The sequence below is a fragment of the Balaenoptera musculus genome, chromosome 2, assembly GCF_009873245.2.
Source record: "Balaenoptera musculus isolate JJ_BM4_2016_0621 chromosome 2, mBalMus1.pri.v3, whole genome shotgun sequence".
In the NCBI taxonomy this organism is placed as follows: domain Eukaryota; kingdom Metazoa; phylum Chordata; class Mammalia; order Artiodactyla; family Balaenopteridae; genus Balaenoptera; species Balaenoptera musculus.
In genome coordinates, this window is record NC_045786.1 from 60,898,592 (window position 1) to 60,917,331 (window position 18,740).

Here is an 18,740-nt window from a genome sequence, read left to right on the forward strand (position 1 = left end):
CAGAGGTGAGCCACACGTGGCTCCTACTTTGGAAGAACCCCAGGTCTAATGGAGGAGCAGGCCCCCAAAAGGAGATTTTCACACAGTATTGAGACTGGCTGGAAAGGAGATCCCTCAGCTGGGACATGAAGGAATGGTGGGAATTCGCCAGGGATTCAGAAACTGGAGGGACACTTTAAGCAGAGAGGACAGCACATGCAAAGGCATGGAGGTTTGAAACAGGAGAGCTTGTTTAGAAACTAGTTTTGAGAGAAAACTAGTTTTCAGTTTCAGTTTTGGTTATTTTCAGATTTAAGAGGGGACCCATGAGTAATGTCGGCCCAGGAGTGGCCTGGGGCAAGGTGATAGCTAAGCAGATGGACAAGTACTGCGGGCAACAGAGAGTCGGTGAAAGGTTTGGAAACGAGGAACAACATGATCTGTTGTGTATATTGGGACAGTCATTCTGACAACCTAGGGGCAGGTGGCCTGGTCTAGGATAGTGGCCGTGGGATGTGGGGAGAGACCTGAGTCAGAGACGCTAGGAGGACACTGAGTGGAGATGAGGGGAACAAGATGATGCCTTGTGTGACAGTTGGAAGGGCTGGTGAATCCGAGGCAGTAGGGAGTGGGGAGGGAATGGGAAGAGCCGGTGGGCAGGTATGAGAAGAGTGAGGAGAGACGCAGTGGTTAAGAATCCTCCTGCCAATGCAGGGGACACGGGTTCGAGCCCTGGTCTGGGAAGATCCCACATGCCACGGAGCAGCTAAGCCCATGTGCCACAACTACTGAGCCCGCATGCCACAACTACTGAAGCCCACGTGCTCAGAGCCTGTGCTCTGGAACAAGAGGAGCCACCGCAATGAGAAGCCCCCGCACCACAACGAAGAGTAGCCCCCACTCGCCGCAACTAGAGAAAGCCCGTGCGCAGCAACGAAGACAACGCAGCCAAAAATAAATAAATTTATTTATTAAAAAAAAAAAAAATGAGGAGAGAGCAAGTTAGCTCTTGGCCAAAGGAGAAGCCCAGCTCCAAGCTGGTGAGGGGAGAAAGCACAACTCCAGGTGGCATCACTGGGCCAATACCCCTGTCTTCAAACTTCAAAGCATCCCAGTCATTGTGCTGACTCCCGTGTACCCATTTTGTGCTCAGTTCCAGTCTGGGACAGACTAGAGGGATGGTGACAGGGCCTATCTCTTGTAAAGTTTATAGTCTGGGGTGGGGGCGGGGGGATGCGGGGAGAACTAACTTCCCAGGGACAGTGCAAAGCCTCAGGAGCCTACCCTACCCTGCAGCTTGATCAGTGCCCCCAGGGGTTTAGAATCAGGCCATCAAACGAGTAAAAGCCAAAGATGGTAAGCAGCCATCTGCAGAAGGGACCTGGAAGGGGACTGAGGGGCCTGAGGGCTGGCATGTGTGAGACAAGGAAAGCTTTATTAATTTCTTTGCCCACTTTGGAAGACAGCCTGCCCAACACCTTGTTGGAAATGAATGCTTCTCAGAGTAAATTCACCATTTGCATTTGGGTTTTCTCAAGCCATGGACAGACAAGTTACCTCTGGGTACCTGGATCAAGGGGCATGCTGCTTCTGCATCTGGAAGACTGAGGATCTCACCTCCGTGATGCTCTGGAGGGCTGCCCTGGGTTCCGCTGTGCAATCCCCTCCTTCCTTACTCTGCCTTGCTCCCTGAGGTGTGCACACGAAATTTCTTTCTTTTTGTGCCCAAGTTCAGGCCCTCCTGCCCCACCTTGACCCACAATGACCTGGCTACTCCTTCATTCAACAGATAAGCACTGAGATCCACTCTGTGCCAGGCCCTGCTTGCGGGCTGGGGGGACACAAAGAGGAATAATTTGTTTATCATGCCTTAGAACCCTAATTCCATATAAGGGCAACCTTCCCAAAATCCGTCCCTAGTTTTTGAGTTTGTGCTGAGAAGGCTGGTAGCATTTCCTTGCTTCTGGAGAAGATTCAGCTCCTGAAAACCCCCTTACAAAGCTCAACTTCTCTTCCGGCTCCTTTTCTAAGGCCTAGTGGGAGCAGGGTGTAGGAGGACGGACTCCTGCGGGCTTCCAGGAACACAGACTACCCGCCGTCCCTGCCCCGCGGCCGCAGTTCGGTCTTCCCAGCGCAGGGGGCGCTGTGCGACGGTGAGAGCCGAGCCCGACCTGCTTCCTCCTCCTGCGCCAGGGCCACCGCCCATGGCCGCGCAGGCGAAACCGGGAGCGGCGGCTAGCAGGGGCGGGGCAGTGTAGCGGCCGGCTGGTCAGGCTCCGCACCGTGCTGGGGCGCGGGGCGTAACCCCCGTTAGGAGCCATGCTCGGCAGGTCTGGGTACCGGGCGCTGCCCTTGGGGGACTTTGACCGTTTCCAGCAGTCGAGCTTCGGCTTCCTGGGCTCGCAGAAGGGTTGCTTGTCCCCGGAGCCGGGCGGCGTGGGGCCGGGGGCCGGTGAGTGGCCGCCCAGCACAGCGGACCCGGGAGAGATCGGCTGGCACCCCTGGGCCCGAACTCTCTGCCTCTCGGGAGTCAGCCGGTCTTGCGCGCTCACATTCTAGGAGGAGGGACCGAGAGGGGGTCTCCACAATGTGGAGAAGGGCTTGGACCAGGCGCTGGGATGCTACTGCTGATCCAGCCCTCCGAGGGCTACGGGGCTGCAGCACCAGAGCTCTCTCATCTTCCATGAAGCCGCGCCCCACCTCGTTTCTCCTCGGCTTTTATCAGCCCAGAGGTTTTCGGTTTCCATTTTGCCTAGAAAGAAACTAAGGTCTAGGCATAGGAAGTCACCAGCACGCCAAGGGCACTTGGCTGCAGAGAAATGGCAGAATCTTCACCTCAGGGGGCACCTCTAGACTCCCTGAGCTTGAGCATCTCCCTGTTTCCTGGTGGAGATGCACAGGCCCCAAAGGCAGGCCCTCAGGTGCCTGTCATGTCTTCCAGGCCCTGTCTTGCTCCAAATCCTTGAGTAATTCCCTTGGCCCATAGGCCAGATCCCAGATGCCATAGCCTAACAACCAAAACCTCAGAGGATGTGGCCCCTCTGTGACCCTCCTCTAATGAAAGCTGCCCCTATCCAAGGGTTCCTTTCCTGCAGGGGCCACATGGGTCAGAACGAGGCAAGAAAGGAGATTAAGCATTCTGGGGCTCAGAGAGCCCAGAAGTATAGGGTTCCTGGAAGTGTGGAGCAGAGGCTGCTGTCTGCTTCCTGTTCAGGGTTGGGAGAGGAAAGAGAGCAGAAAATAACCTCTCCCAGATTCTGGGGCTTTCTCAGCTTTCACTCCCATTCTGGGCTTCTGGTTCACGGGGGCAGGGACCTGTGGTTCAGATGAATCTCATTTTCCTAGTTCTCCGCCCCCCACCTCTCACCTGAAGCTGCTTCAAGCGAGGCATGGCCCAGAGGGCATTAAAGGGGGGTAAAGAATTGTGAGCTAGGAAAGAACAGCTTTGCCCTCATCTCTGGCATCTGTTGAAGAGCAATTGATGCTTTATCCCTTTAGGCTAAGGTCCAGTGATGCCACCTGGAGTTGTGCTTTCTCCCCTCACCAGATAGCCTTAGGCTGTCTCCAAAAGGACTCCTTGAAAGTACACTTCTGGGGCTGATAGTAGAGGAGGTGTTATGCAGCAGCATTCAGTTCAAACCAGCGTGTGTTTACAGATGCCCAGGTACTCCTGGCTTTGCCAGCTATGGGAGGCAATATAAATCAGACAAAAGGATTGACTCCTGCTCAGCCCAGTGAGGAGAGCATCGTGTGATTGGCTTCTCAACTCCAATGACTACCGTCTAGCAGAGAATAGGCCTTGTGAGGGTGGGACTTGGGACAGATTTGTTTTGGTGTATGGGAGGAAGGAACAGTCCTTAACTAGCACCTGCCCAAAGATATAGGAGTAGTATTAGGCAAGGCGAGTATTTGATGGTCCTTAGGGCACGGCACTAAAGTGGAGTGAAGAATTGTGAGCTAGGAAAGAACATCTTAGCCCTGAAAAGGAAGGAGCCACTGAAAGGGGAGGTGGGCAAAAGGTACACTTGACTGAGTTCACTCGGCCAGCAGCTGTCCTGCCAGACCCAGCTGGCATTCCTTGACTACCTCTGCTCTCTTGTCCCCAGATGCACCTCAGAGCTGGCCTTCCTGCCTCTGCCATGGCCTCATCAGTTTCCTGGGGTTCTTGCTGCTGCTGATCACCTTCCCCATTTCTGGTTGGTTTGCCCTGAAGGTAAGGCTGGCTGGGTCAGCCCCCAGAATGGTTGGGCCATGTTGAGAGCTTTGGCATTGGTGGGTGAATTCCCCATCCTCTGCCCCCTTCCCCTAAATATTATCACAGCTCTGTGAAATGGGCTGGACAAGAATTGTTCATTCTCACCTTTCAGATGAGGAAACTGAAGCTCAGACTTGTCCAAAGTCATACTGGGAGCCAATAAGTGGCAGAAACAAGTCTTCCCAAACTCCCAAGTTTGGGGGTCTGAACACTGGCTTTAAGGTGCACACAGATATCTTCCTCCCTTTGGGTTAGGTTAAATAGAAATGAAAAACACTCAACCTGGCCCAGCAGGTGATGAGTAATAGGAATTCAGGCCTAGTTTTCAACAAGGGATGGTGCAGATGGGAAAGGATGAGCTAGAGTTGAGGATTGCACCTGAGAGCTGCAGTGAAGGTGGAAGCCTACCCTCGTGCGGCCCTAGGCAACAGCCAGTGTCTCTAGAAAGCTTGGGGTTTGGTGTGGTCTCGAAGGGAGTCCTTAGAAGGTCCTAAATCCTAGTCCCCAAACTGCCACTGAAACAAATATCATGTGACCTTGGGCAAGTCACTGCCTCTCTGAGCCTTCATTTCTCAATTTGGACATATTTCCTTGTTTGAGGACTCCAGGAACCTGAAGTTGGCAAAGCCCTTTGCTCGGGGCTGCTATTAGAGCAGCCCAGCTTTTCCCTTAACTAAGACAAGGGCAGACAGTTTCCTGGTTTGAGTCATGTCTAGCTTCAGATCACACAGATGAAAGGTTTCACTGAGGATCAAGTCAATACAGTATGGCAGTTGAGAGCATGGCTTTGGGAGTCATTCAGAACTGCGTTCAGATCTTGCGTGTTTCACTTGGGGGCTTTGTGATTTTTGAGCACATCAGTTAACGTCTCAGAGCTTTGGTTTTTTCATCTAAAGACAGAGCTCAGGATACCTGACACTGAACAAGGCCAGAGGGAGAGGTGAGGGAAGGACCTGGGGAGACATCATTGCCAGCAGCAGCTCAGTGCTTTCAACCCTTTCCCTTGCTGCTGTGGACAGATCGTGCCCACCTATGAGCGCATGATCGTGTTTCGACTGGGCCGGATCCGCACCCCTCAAGGACCTGGTATGGTTCTCCTCCTGCCCTTCATTGACTCTTTTCAGAGGGTGGATCTGAGGACACGAGCCTTCAGTGTCCCTCCTTGCAAGGTGAGGGGCTTCTTGGCTCCCCTGGACAGAGGGAGTGGGGGCTTATGCTGGGTGTATTGGCCTGTGAGTAGCCATTAGGGGTGAGGAATGAGGAAGATACCAGAAAAAGGGGGAGGGGCTGGGAGGATATCCGTGATCCATATATGTAAGCCCACGCACTTGGGGATACCATCTTGCTCTTGAGGAGCTAGTGACCAGGCGAGTGGGTCAAGTTGGGTGGTCTCAGTGGGCCTGGCCTCTTTGCACCCCCAGCCCCTCTTTCATGGCCTCCCCCAACAGTTGGCCTCTAAGGATGGGGCTGTTCTGTCTGTGGGGGCTGACGTCCAGTTCCGCATCTGGGACCCGGTACTGTCGGTGATGACAGTGAAGGACCTGAACACAGCCACACGCATGACGGCCCAGAATGCCATGACCAAGGCTCTGCTCAAGAGGCCTCTGCGGGAGATCCAGATGGAGAAGCTCAAGATCAGCGACCAGCTCCTGGTAGGCAGCTCCACACAGGGCAGAGTTCGATGGCTGGCACCTCGGCCCAGCTCTGCCTGCCAGGGCACTTTAGCAGAGCACGAGATCACTCTGGGCCTCAGTTTACCTTATGTCCCAAGAGTGTAACAACTTTTGAAGAGTCAGTGGTCTGGGTGGGACTGTGAGTTGAGGAACAGAAGGTGGCACAGACCATAGGGATCTTGGGCACATCTACCCCTGAGAGGTGAAGGGGCTGGGACGGGGGAGTGGCCTGACACAAATTCTTGGGTCCTGCCCCGACTGCCTGAGGTTTTACTCTTCACTGCTCTGCAGGCATTGCCATGACAACACTGGGCCTCAGGGGCACTCAGCAGCCTTGGGGCAGGCAGGTGGGTGAAAGGAGCCGGGGCCTTCCTGGCCCAGTCACCTTCAGGGGAATTCCATGCTCCTCAAGGCAGCATGTGCATTTTTGTGGGTTTGTGTTCTTTGTTCTGAAGAGAACAAAGGGACCTGAGGACATTTGGACCTTTTTCCTGCCTCTTCTCTGAGTGTGAGCAATTACACTGGCATTCACCTCAAATCCCTCCTGTGACAAGATGGGGTTGAAATACACGTGTGAAGGCGTGTCCCCTGCTCCTCACATTCACCTTGTGCTTTCTCCCGTGTCCTGGCAGGGGACCGTGGGTGAAGTTTCCCCTCGTTCCCCTAAGATCTGCTTTCCCCAGGGTTAGAGGACAGGAAGGGGAGTGGGGTAATGCCAGTCCTGGAGGTCGCAATCCCTTCAGGAAGTAAATCATCTGGGTGAAATTCCCAAGAGAAGCTCTCATATGCATTGCATTTTGCCTGCCTCAGTGTATCTCTGCTTTACATTTTGCTGCAAAGGCTGGTATTATTGTTGTATTTTGGAGGAAGGAAACTAAGGCTCAGAAATTATTTGACTTGCCCCTAAGAGCTGTGGTCAGGGCAGAGCTGGACCAGAGCCAGATCACCTGCCCCCCACCCCCCAATCCAGTGCTCAGTCTTATACAACTCAGATCACAATTTGATAATTTTTATTCATGAAACCACATTCAGTTTTGATCTACCTTTAGGAAGAGGAAATTGCTCTCGGCCTTGTTGTACATGGCTTTGGTGCAGCAAAGCCAAGAGAGGCCATCTAAGGGAGTGAGTCCCATACCAGGGCATTGGAGTCATGTAGGGCCATTGCCCAGATTGAGTTGGCTCCTGGTAAAGTGGGGTCAGTGCCTGGTTAAAATGAAATCTCAGGAAATCCAGCACACCTCCCTAAGGCCTGTTTCAGGCACACGTTTCTCATTCTCACCGCGCCTCCACTTCTGCGTACTTTTCCTCTAGAGGGATTGCACGCTCCCCACCTCTCACTTGCCGGGCCCTCCTTAGCTGCTTACCCGCGTGCTCCAGGCCAGCCGCTTCACCCCTCACTGCCCCAGCCCAGCCTCCCCCATTGCCACCCCACCCGTCCCTCTGCCACAGGCCTTGCCTCTTAATCCTCAGGAGAAAACACTCTAGGGTGAGAACTCTTTCAGCTTCCTCCAGCATCACCCCTTCAAACTCATCTACATCTGTGCTGTTTTCCTGCCTCACTGGAAGCATCTGCTTCCTCTGCACCGGGCAGTGCTCTGGTCCCAGGACTCGGCTCCCTTCCTCAGTTCAGCCTCTTCTTGCCTTTTTGCCAGGACACATGTTCTCCCTTTGTCCCAGACCCCCTCTAGCTCTTAACCCCTCTCTCCCCTTTCCTTCCTCCCCTCCTGTCCTTAATCTAGGCTCCCCCCACGCTCCTAAGACTGACGTCACTGCCGACCTCATGGTGACCTCCCTCTTGCTAGCACAGGGGCACTTCTCAGTCCTCCCCTTACTTCACCTGGAGGCAGCCTTTGACTCCATGGACCCATCCTTCTCTTATTCTTGGATCCTCTGCTTCCTCGGGCTTCCATTATTCCACACTCCTGGTTCTCCTGCCCTTCTGTTTCCAGGTTTCCCTCAGTGGTCTCTTCTCACCTGTGACCTCCCAGGAGAGCTTACCCACCTGAGGCTTTTTGCTAACTCTAGACACTAATTATTCTCAACACTCTGATCCAGTCCCACTCTGCCCTGCTTCCTGGCCCCAGTTATCCAATTGCGGTTGGCCGTCCCGTAGACACCTCAAGCTTAACGTGTTTAAAAAGTCACCATTCCTTCCCTACCCACCCCCAAATCTGTGTCTTCCTCTGTGTATGCTCTCTGGATAAACGCCCGCATTCATGATCCGTGCAGGAAGCCATACTAGAAACGTGACTCCTCCAACTCCTCACCGCCCTCCTTGTTTTCGCACATCCGGGCAGCCGACAAGCCCAGCGGTTCTATTTCTCTAGTGTCCTTCTGTAGCTTAATAGAGTTTACAGAGTTGTGCCCCTCCCCTGGTGTGTCTCGGCTCACAGCTGCCTCTCTGCCTGACACCGCATCTGCATCACTTTTGCCTGCAGTTTGAAACAACGTCCTATCTGGTCTCCATGCCTCTACCCTCAGCCCCTCCAATCCAGTGTCCACATAGCAGCCAAGAGAATCTTTGCAACACGCAAGACTGCTCTGACACTTGCCTGCTATACTCATCTCCGGGACTCCTTGTGCCTCAGAATAAATCCAAGTGAGAGGGAGTAGCCTCCTCTGAGCCCTCGGCTGTCTCTGGTGTCCCAGGCCACAATTGAGGGTCCAGCTAAATGGAACTGTGGTTCCTCACAGTTCCCCGAACATTTGAGGTGCTCCTTTCTGCGTTTTTGCACCTGTTGTTCCCATTGCCTGGAAAGGTCCTCCTTTGATGCCCCTTCACCTGGATGATTCCTCCTTCTCCTGGCATCACCCCCTCCTCCCTGCCCCACACCCTCTCCTGATTGCTCACTACCAGCTGCCCACAGCTGGGTTGTAATTGCCCTCTGCCTCCGTCCCAGGCTGGGAACTTCTCAAGGGCAGGCCTGGTGCCTCATGTGCCACCATGGCCATACCAGCCTGCCTAAAGAACGTGCTCTGGAAAGGTTTGTTGAATGAGTGCCATTTCTCCCCACACCATCCTCCAGCTGGAGATCAACGATGTGACCAGGGCCTGGGGGCTGGAGGTGGACCGCGTGGAGCTGGCAGTGGAGGCCGTGCTCCAGCTGCCCCAGGACAGTCCAGCTGGGCCCAGCCTGGACAGCACCCTGCAGCAGCTGGCCCTCCACTTCCTGGGAGGAGGCATGTCTTCAGTGGCAGGAGGTGCCCCACTCCCCGAGCCGGGTAAGGAGCCTCGGGGAAAGAGCGAGGGTGCTCCCCAGGGCGCTCAGCTTGGCGTCCAGCACAGGCTGAACTTTGCTGCTTGTTCCCTTAACCAAGCAGCTTGTGCAGTGCACACCCCGCCCAGCTGTTCAGGCCACCCCGATTCTAGAGCTGACCAGAGCTAAGGCAGTGAGAAGAGTCCAGGTGTCTGAGTGTGTGGAGGCCTTTGGGAGCCTCCATGGGAGGAAGCAACAGCATCCAGAAAAGAGTTTTGGATTCAAGGCTGGAGTAGCTTAGAAATGGGATTTGGGGTTATGGCTAAAAACTCAAGGGCAGCTTCTTAGGAAAATGAGGAGGAAACTGAACGTGGGCCTGAAGAGAGTGTAAGAGGGAACTGCCGCGAAGGTACGGAGGCCACACGTTGACCTCGGCAGCACATTGACCTCCTTCCCTCTGCCTCCCTCCCCAATCCCCTTGGCACCCCCCAGCAGATACCTTGGATATGGTGAACGAGGTTGAGCCGTCTGCCCCTCATGGTGGTGCCAGGTCCAGCCCCAAGCAGCCTGTGGCCGAGGGGCTGCTGATGGCTCTGAAGCCCTTCCTGTCTGAGGCCCTGGTCAGCCAGGTCGGGGCCTGCTACCAGTTCAATGTCGTCCTGTCCAGTGGCACTCAGAGCATCTACTTCTTGGACCTCACTACAGGTGCAGCTGCCCTCCCTGCTCTCTTCCTTCCCACCTGGGTTGCTCATAGCCCCTACCACCCATGATCCTTTTTCAGACTGGGCCCTGCTCCTGCCAGCAGTTTAGGGCAAACCCGTAGCAGTCAGGGGCTCAGATGCCATTTGCGGACATTGACTATCCAGGCCTCGGTCTCACTGCCCTGTCCTCGTCAGCAGGACAACTCAGATGGCCGAGCTTCCTGTACCAAGAGCCCCACACACGTTGCAGTCCTGTTCATGGCAGGCTCAGTGCTGAGCTTGTTTTGTGCGTTATCTCACCTACTTATCATCAGCGTATGATTTAGGGATTATCGTCGTCCCCATTTCACCAATTTGGAAACTGAGGCTCTATGAGTGGTCACACAGCCAATGGGACTTGAACCCAGGGTATTAGAACTTGAACGCTTAACCACTATTTCCACCCCTCCCAGTGGGACATGCTAACCTCTTCTACCTCCTGCAGCATAGTCATCCCCCTACTAATGCTCAGTTTTCTTTCTCCCCACAGGGCAAGGGAGGGTGGGACATGGGGTGCCTGATGCCATCCCTGATGTGGTGGTGGAGATGGCTGAGGAGGACCTGCAGGCCCTGTTGTGCAGGGAGCTGCGGCCCCTGGGGGCCTACATGAGCGGACGGCTGAAGGTGAAGGGCGACCTGGCTGTGGCCATGAAGCTGGAGGCTGTCCTCAGAGCCTTGAAGTAGCAGGTTTGTCTGACTGTCCATAGCCCAGCCCCGAGCCTGGCACCAAGCCAGGGGGGCATCTTGGAGGAGGAGTCATTGACACTGCACCTTGGATTGTTGAGGCCCTGAGAAGTTTCAGGCCCAGCAAGAGCCAATGAGTGGAGGCTGGGAGACCCTGGAGACTGGGAAAGGCCGAGTCAGGCAGCCCTGCCCTTCTCACCCACAGTGGTTCTCTGGACAAGCCTTTGCTGATCCTGGTCCCCTGCCGAGTACCTGGTCTGAGCTGGGTACACAGCGCATGACAGGAGAGCCAGGCCTGCTGTGCTCTGCTGGCTGCCTGACTGGAGAGTCAGGGCTGACAGAAAACAGCCTGACAGCCGCGGGTTTGGTCCCAGTGTGAGGGAGCAGTGCATGCAGCTCAGGCTGCAAGCCCCAGAAGCGGGGTCAGAGAGGCTGGAGGAGGGAGAGGGAAGGTGGCCACCAAGAAGAGGTCCCTGCAGTGGGAGGGATCTGGGGATGGGCTGGGTCCGCCCCGCTGACTGCAGTCCAGGCCCAGGCTGGGGGGGATGGGGACAGGAAAGGGGCTGGCTCCTCCCCGGCCCTGCTCGTGAAGATGTCTTGACTCATCTCCCAGCTCGGTCTTGCATGCCTGACGGACTGGAGCCCAGGGCAGCATGAAGGAGAGCCCTGCTGTTCCTGTGCTTTCCGGAGGTGTGAAAACCTCAAATAAATGTGATGTTTACAATGTATTTGGAGAGAAATAGGGGTAATGGAGGTGGGTCGGAGGGTCTCTGAGGTGATGCCCCTGCTGCCGGACCGGGGCCCAGGCCCTGAAGGGTGGCACAAGCCCTGACAGTGTTCTTCAGTCACCCACAGTTCCCCTTCCTGCCATGGGTCTCAAAGCAGGCAGAAGCAGGGCACTCTGTTCCTCTTTATAGTCAGGGTAGAGGTTTGGCAGGAAAGAGGGGGTGTGGGTGTGACAGAGCTGGTCTGGCAAACATTAACCTAACGAAGGCAGGGCTGGGGGCTCGTATCACATTCAAGAGAGGGGTAGGAGCTGCTTTCAGCTGCCCCTCCTGTTATACCCCTGGTCACTGTTTCCCTACTGTTCTGGCCCAAACCTCAGGGACCCCAGAGAAGGGGGGGGCCTTAGACATCTCGGGTTCTAAGAAATGATGAATCTCACATCCTGGAGAGACTTGTTAAAAAAAAAAAAAAAAGCCACAGAAATTTGAGGCTCCTCTTTGAGGAGCAGCCTCTGGCTTGTGCTCTGGCACCAGGCCTTCCCCTCAGGGCCCTCTCCAGCTGCCTTGGCACCAGGCTCCATCCAGTTTGCCCTTTTGTTCCTGCCAGTGCCCGTCTTGGCCTCTTGTAGGTCCTCCCAGCATAGACCAAACCACCATTGGGTTCCGGTTTCAGCCCCAGGGCCCCTTCCTGGAGGGCCAGAGCCCCAGGTTGCTGCCCCTGCTCTGTCCCTCTCTCCACTCCTGGAGGCCACCCAGCCAGGGCTGCCTGTTCAAAAGCCTTCCCTCCAATCCCCACCAGCCACACGCCCGCTGCCCGTGAGCCCTGGTGGGGCGTGATCTTCTCTGCTTGGCCTGGGCTCCCCCTCTACTCTGGCGCTGTCGTTGTGCCTGTTCCCCACTGTGTCTGTCAGGGGTCTTGTGTAAGTGCCCACCCTCCCTGCTGGACCATGAGCTTCCTGCCTGAGCCGTCCATCGCTGTTCCCTCCATTGCTACTGCACACAGCGCCCCAGGGGGAAGAGGGGAAACCCCAGGCGTCTTCCTCTTGAAAGCTTAAGGGAAACCGAAACTCAGATTTTCTCCGTGGCTGTTGGAGGACCAGCATCACAGGGGCAACAAACTTTTCTAGATGTCTGTGTGGGTGGAGAGCAAAGCCTGCTGCCTGCGGTTAATACCCTCCTGTCGAGGGGAACTCATTCCTTGGTGAAGCCAGCACTCCAGGAAAGGGAGCCCACAGGTTCAAGGCCTCTGAGTTTCGGAGGACCCAGCAGACTTTGTAGTCCCCAGTGGGGGACGAGGGGCACCTAATGGGGCCAGGGTGTGGGGAGGGAGGGGGAGGGTGTCCCTCAAAGAAGGCTTCCTGAGGAGATGATGCCTGAGACAGCTACATGGAGATGAGAGAAGAAAGGAAATGGGAGAAAGACATTCGGCAGAGGGGAAAGTCCCTGTGAGAGCACAGGAAGAGGCAGTGGGCACCTCCGATGTGGGGAAATGGAACCTAAAGTCTGAAGGGGGATGTATGCAGGGATTTTTGGGGGGAGGGGGTAACAGTAGTAACTGATACTGTGCCAAGTATGCCCCTGTACTGCACTAGGCACTTCCTGTATTTGTTTTCCTCAAGATAACCTGATGAATAGTGATAAAGAGTTATATTATTACGCTATATTGATATATAATGTATTATTCTGATGTTACTTTTAAATAAGTATTTAATTTTGAATAGAGAATTTTAAAAAGGCGTGCTATGAAAATTGTCCCTCACACTCCTGATTCCATCCACATATTTTCAAACAGGAATCCCATGGTATTAGTTTCTTGGTTATTCTTCCAGAAGTTGAGGTTTAAAAAAAATACATTTACAAGAAAATCCAAATATATTACTCTCTGGACGGGGGTTGGTTGTTTTTTGTTTTTTTACAGAAATGGCAGCATAGCAAATACAATGTTGATTTGTTCACTTAACCTTACAGTTGAGGATCTTTCCATATTAGCACACCTAGACTTTCCCTATTCAGTTTTGTAGTTACATAGGATTCCATTGAATGGGTGTATCATAGTTTATTTAACCTGGTTTGCATTGATGGACATTCAGATTTTTTGTGTGTGTTTTGCTATTTCAAACAATCTTGCAGTAATAATCTTTCACATACGCTATTTCACCTGTGGTTGAAGTTCATCTGTGGGATAAAGTCCTAGAAAGGAAATTGCTAGGTCAAAGCGTTTCTAATTTAATATTGCCCAAATGCCTTCTCTGGGGGTTATTGTAATTTACACTCCCATTATCAGTGAGTGAGAGTCTGTTTTTCCTCATATCCATGCCAACACAATGTGTTTTTAAACTTTTGGATTTTTTGACAGTCTAGTAAGTGAAAAATTGCATCTCCGTGTAATTTTTTAAAGTTGTTCAATTGTTTATTGCTTTTTAAGACTTGGATTTTCAGTCCCAGCAAAAGCACAGGGTTTTTGCTGTCTTTCTCCAGCATTTACTTTTTTAAGTGTGATATGATAAAATCCACCCATTTTAAATGTGCTTGATGTGTTTTGACAAATGTGAACACCATGTAACCACCAACCACCACAATCAAGATATAGAACATTTCCATCAACTCACGTAGTTCCCTTGTGTCCCTTCCCATTCAAGCCTCACTGTCCCCGCCCCCACCCCCCCAGGTCCAGGTCACCACTGATCTGCTTTCTGTAACTGTTGATTAAATTTCACTTTTCTAGAGTTTCAAACAAGTGAAACTATACCGTGTGTACCCTTCTGTGTCTAGCTTCTTTCCCTTTAGTGTTTTTGAATCATCTGTGTTATTATGTATATTTGTAGTTTGTTCTTTTTTATTGTTAGTGATATTCTGTTGTATGGATAGATGTAAAATTTATATATTCATCTGTTCATGGACATTTGAGTAGTTTTCAGTTTTGATTATCAGAGCTCCTGTGAATGTCTGTCTGTGTACAAGTCTTTGTATGGGTATATGTTTTCATTTGGGTAAATACTCAGGAGTAGAATTTCTGGGTCAAGAAACTAACAAACCAATTCCAAGATAGTCGTGCCAACACTTGGTGCTGTCAGTCTTTTTCACTGGGTGTGACTGATGGCTTTGAGCCTCCTTTTGGGTGCTTATTGGGCATATGTCTCCAATATTTTTTCTCACTTTAAAAAATGGCTTATTTATCTTACCAGTATAGATTCGTATTAGCTTTAAGACTTCTTAGTAAATCCTGGATACATGTTTTTTAGCACATGTTTGGAATATTTTCTCTCAGTCTGTAGCTTGCCTTTCTAACTTCTTAGTGCTTTATCTTGAAAAGCAGTAGATTTTAATTTTGATAAAGTCCAGTCTACAACTTTTTTTTTAATCCAGGTTTTTTTCCCTAAATTTATTTATTTTATTTATTTTTGGCTGCATTGGGTCTTCATTGGTGTGCGTGGGCTTTCTCTAGTTGCGGCGAGTGGTGGCTTCTCTTGTTGTGGTGCGTGGGCTCTAGGTGCGCAAGCTTCAGTAGTTGTGGTTCGCAGGCTCTAGAGTGCAGGCTCAGTAGTTATGGCGCATGGGCTTAATTGCTCTGCGGCATGTGAGATCTTCCCGGACCAGGGCTCGAACCTGTGTCCCCTGCATTGGCAGGCAGATTCTCAACCACTGGGCCACCAGGGAAGCCCTATAACTTTTCAATGGTTAGAGGTTTTGTGTCCTTTCCTGGAAGTCTTTGCTCATCTTTGCTCAAGGCCTTGAAGATTTTCCCCTATGTGTTCTTCTAAAATCTAAAAGTTTATGGATTCAGCTATTACTTTTAGGCTTGTGATCCATTTTGAGTTACTTTTGTGTATGGTATGAGTGTTTTCCCCCCCGTTCCCTCCCCCCCATGGGTATCCAAATATTCTAGCACTTCTTGTTGAAAAGATATATTTTCCCCATTGAATTACCTCGAAACTTAAATTTTTTCATTTCTCTTATTTTGTGTGAAGTTGAATATTTTGTAATATGTTTAAGAACCATTGTGTTTCTTTTTCTGTGAACTGTTATTTCATCTACTTGGTCCATTTTTTTAGTGTTGGTTGTTTCTATTTTTGTTTTGACACCTGGGAGCTCTTTAAATGCTAGGGAGATTAGCTGTTTTTTATATGAGCTAGGAGCTCTTTAAATGCTAGGGAGATTAGCTGTTTTTTATATGAGCTGTAAAATTTTTTTAAGCCAATTAGTTGTTTGTATTTTGACTTTGCTTATGATACTTTTCCATGAAATTTGACAAATGTATTTGAAATGATATATATTTTATTTTATGGCTTTTATGTTTTAAGTCATAAGAAAAACTTCCATTCTGAGATCATAAAGGAATTCCATGTACTCCCATTATTTTATTTTTTACATGTAGCTGTTTGACCCACTCGGGATTTAAATGAGCATAAAATATATAGAACCACATTTTTTTTTCAATGCCATGTATTTCTGTTTGTCTTGGGGTCCATATTTGGGTTTTCTGTTGTGTTCCACTGGACTAACGTTTGTCCATGCACTGGGGCCACATGGTTTTAATGATTGAGGCTTCATAAAATGTTTAATATCTGTAAGATTAATACTTTTTAATGCTTCTTAAGAAATTCTTACTGGGAATTCCCTGGTGGTCCAGTGGTTAGGACTCCGTGCTTTCACTGCAGAGTGTGTGGGTTCAATCCCTGGTAGGGGAAGTAAGATCCTGCAAGCCGCACAGCCCGGCCAAATTAAAAAAGAAAAGAGAAGAAAAGGAAAAAAAAATTCTTCCTGCCTATTCTTCTTCTTCTTCTTTTGTTTTTTTAAAAATAAACTTTAGAATTACCCAGTCTAGTTAAAACAAATTGTTTATATCTTTATTGAGATCATGTTAAATGTGTGAAGTAACTCAGAAAATTGCAATCTTTATGATACTGACTCTTCCTATCTGTGAACTTGGCATGTTTTTATGTCTTTTTTAAAATGTTCTTCAGAAGCTTTACAGTGTTCATATTGGTCTTGAACATTTCTTATCAAGCTTATTCCCAGGTACTTTACCTTTTCTGATACTATTACTATAAATAAGGTCTTTCCTTTCATTATATTAGCTGATCAGAACGCAATTTACTGCTCTGTAGGAATTCTGTACCGTACTAACTTAATTCTTACCTTACTAACTGTATTTTTATTCATAGTACTTCATCTTCAATATACAATCACCTGCAAACGTCACCTCCTCATTTCAGTGCTTTAAAATGCTTTCTCTTGTGTAATTGCATTGGTTAGCATAGAGGTGGGTATTTTTAAGGTGGAAGTGAGAGGGTATTATGCTGGGGGAAAGATCCAGTAGGGAGAGAGAGAGGGAGACTCTAGAGGAAGAGAAGGGAATGGTACCCTGAGCCCTGATGGAGGGATTAGCTGTGGACGAAGACTGACACCTCCCTCAACCCTGGAGAAAGAAGGGAGGAAATAAGGATGGGGGCAAACCCCACCCCCACCCCTCCCCCACGCACAGCCTAGCACATGGGGATGGGGTGGGGTAGGGGTGCAGCTCTGGGATGTTTATTAACTGTAACGATTTCAAGGGAAAGAAGTGCTAGTGGTAGAATCTTAGTCATTGGGTCATTCACACAGGCCTCACAGGGTTAGCCTTTCGGTGGGGCCTCCAAGCCAAAAACCATGAAATGAGAGTGATGAGGGGGTGGGGACTTGGGGAGATTTGTGTGTTTGAGGGGTAGCTGGAAGGCGAAGTTTTCTGGCTCATCCTGGTGAGTGGTTCTTGATTCCCATCCTAGGCCAAGTGGAGTCCAGCTCCCCAGCCATGACAGCAAGTCGTTTAGTGATGGCCACAGGCCAATGTCTTCAAGACTGACAAAGAGAAGCTGGGAGTGCGAGGTGAGCCTAGAAGGTGGCCAGGTAGGGACAGTCCTGGAGAACTAGGGTGCAGAGCTGAAAGGGAGCAGGAGATGATTGGTCCACAGATGGGAAGACCAAGGCCCAGAGAAAGCCTTCCCAGAGGGATTTGTGGCATGGCTGGGCCCAGAACCTATGTCTCATAGCTCCCAGCCCATGACTCTTCCTCTACATCAGTGGGGGCCATGGGGCAGTGGGAATGGCTTAGAATAAAGGGGGTCTCAAGATCCTGGGGCTTTGTGTTGCTCTGCTAAGCCCGACTCCACTGTATGGGGATGGGTGTGGACTGTGTAGGGGTAGACAGAGAGGGACTCGTTCCCCATCTGCTGCCCCAGATTCTCTGCCACTAAGCTAGGAGAGAGGCTGGAAAGAGAGAGAGGAAAGGCGAGAAGACGGGAGAAGAACAGAGAGGAAAGGGAGGGGCGAGGGGAGGGAGGAGGCTGAGGATAAAAGGGACTTGCCCACCACAGTCCTCTGCTGGGAGCCTCTTCCCCTGGACTGTGAGTCCAGTGTCCTGCCATCGACTTTCCAGAGCCTGGCACAGTGTCCGCCATATAATGGGCACCAGCAACTGGTTTTTATTTTTATTTTTTTATAGTTATTTCTCTTTTTTTCCTTTATTTTTTATTTTTTTGGCTGCATCGGGTCTTAGTTGAGGCATGTGGGATCTTTCATTGTGGCGCGGGCTCTTCGTTGTGGCGCACGGGCTACTCTCTAGTTGTGGCGCGTGGGTTTTCTCTCTCCAGTTGTGGCACGCAGGCTCCAGGGCGCTGTAGATGGCGGCATGCGGGCTCAGTAGTTGCAGCGCGCGGGCTTAGTTGCCCCACAGCATGTGAGATCTTAGTTCCCCGACCAGGGAGTGAACCCGCATCTCCTGCATTGGAAGGCGGATTCTTAACCACTGGATGACCAGGGAAGTCCCAGCAGCTGGTTTTTAAAATGGACTTGTTGAATAAGATGAAGCAGCATTAGATTTACCAAAGAAGATGGAGGTAGAGAGAGACAGACAGAGGACAGAGGGAGACAGGTGGGGATAGGGAGAGAGGAGAGACAGAGATAGAGATGGAGGGAGAGACTGAGAGAGAGGGAAAGATAGAGACAGACAGACAGGGAGGCTGGAAGATGAACAAGGAGAGACAAAACAGGGAGACAGGGGCAGCAAGAGGAAGTAGGAGCCAAACCGCTGTGCCTGCCACAGGGCCCAGAACAGGGCCCTGAGAGTCACCCTGGAGGGGCCAGAGTCACCCCTGAGGAGCAGAAGACGCTAGTGAGGATGGCACCCACGTGGCCTCCCGGGCGCCTTGTCCTTCTGGTCTGAGTTTCCTCCCCTTGAAGGGAGCCCACAGAAGCCCAGTCATGAGCTTGTGGCACCATCTTGTGGCAGTTTGGGAGATGGCTGGTTTTCTCTTTCCAGATGTGCTTGCAAGGGCTGGGAAGGATCTTGGGGACAGAGGAGTTGCCACTGTGGAGAAAAAGTGCAGAGCAGAACCAGAGCCTGAGGTGCAGGCCTAGGAGATGCTCACCTTGCCTGACTTTCCCCATACACGTTCACACATACACACATCCCTGTGTGCACCCAGGCCCAGGGCGGGCTGAGCGGTGAT

General features: G+C 51.3%; 1 protein-coding gene across 4 annotated transcripts; it reads left to right on the forward strand.

The window, feature by feature from the left end:
* The first annotated feature begins 2,179 nt into the window (after positions 1 to 2,179).
* STOML1 (stomatin like 1) lies at positions 2,180 to 12,524 on the forward strand. Of its 4 annotated transcripts, none has more exons than XM_036845263.1 (7): positions 2,180 to 2,431; positions 4,086 to 4,192; positions 5,254 to 5,403; positions 5,683 to 5,886; positions 8,934 to 9,129; positions 9,597 to 9,809; positions 10,335 to 12,524. In XM_036845263.1, the coding sequence occupies exons 1-7, from the start codon at positions 2,299 to 2,301 to the stop codon at positions 10,526 to 10,528; spliced, it is 1,197 nt and encodes a 398-aa protein (XP_036701158.1). In that variant the 5' UTR covers positions 2,180 to 2,298; the 3' UTR covers positions 10,529 to 12,524. The 4 variants fall into 4 exon arrangements, with proteins under 4 accessions (XP_036701158.1, XP_036701156.1, XP_036701157.1 ...); XM_036845261.1 differs by having other exon boundaries at positions 2,197 to 2,431; positions 5,656 to 5,886; XM_036845262.1 differs by having other exon boundaries at positions 2,197 to 2,431; positions 5,656 to 5,886; positions 9,600 to 9,809.
* Positions 12,525 to 18,740: the final 6,216 nt, after the last annotated feature.

Bases quoted from the DNA above. Each gene is read 5' to 3' on its own strand.
- STOML1 (XM_036845261.1), top strand. From the start codon at position 2,299: ATGCTCGGCAGGTCTGGGTACCGGGCGCTGCCCTTGGGGGACTTTGAC. The intron at 5,887-8,933 runs GTAGGCAGCTCC...ACCATCCTCCAG, and splicing joins AGATCAGCGACCAGCTCCTG to CTGGAGATCAACGATGTGAC. The intron at 9,130-9,596 runs GTAAGGAGCCTC...GGCACCCCCCAG, and splicing joins TGCCCCACTCCCCGAGCCGG to CAGATACCTTGGATATGGTG.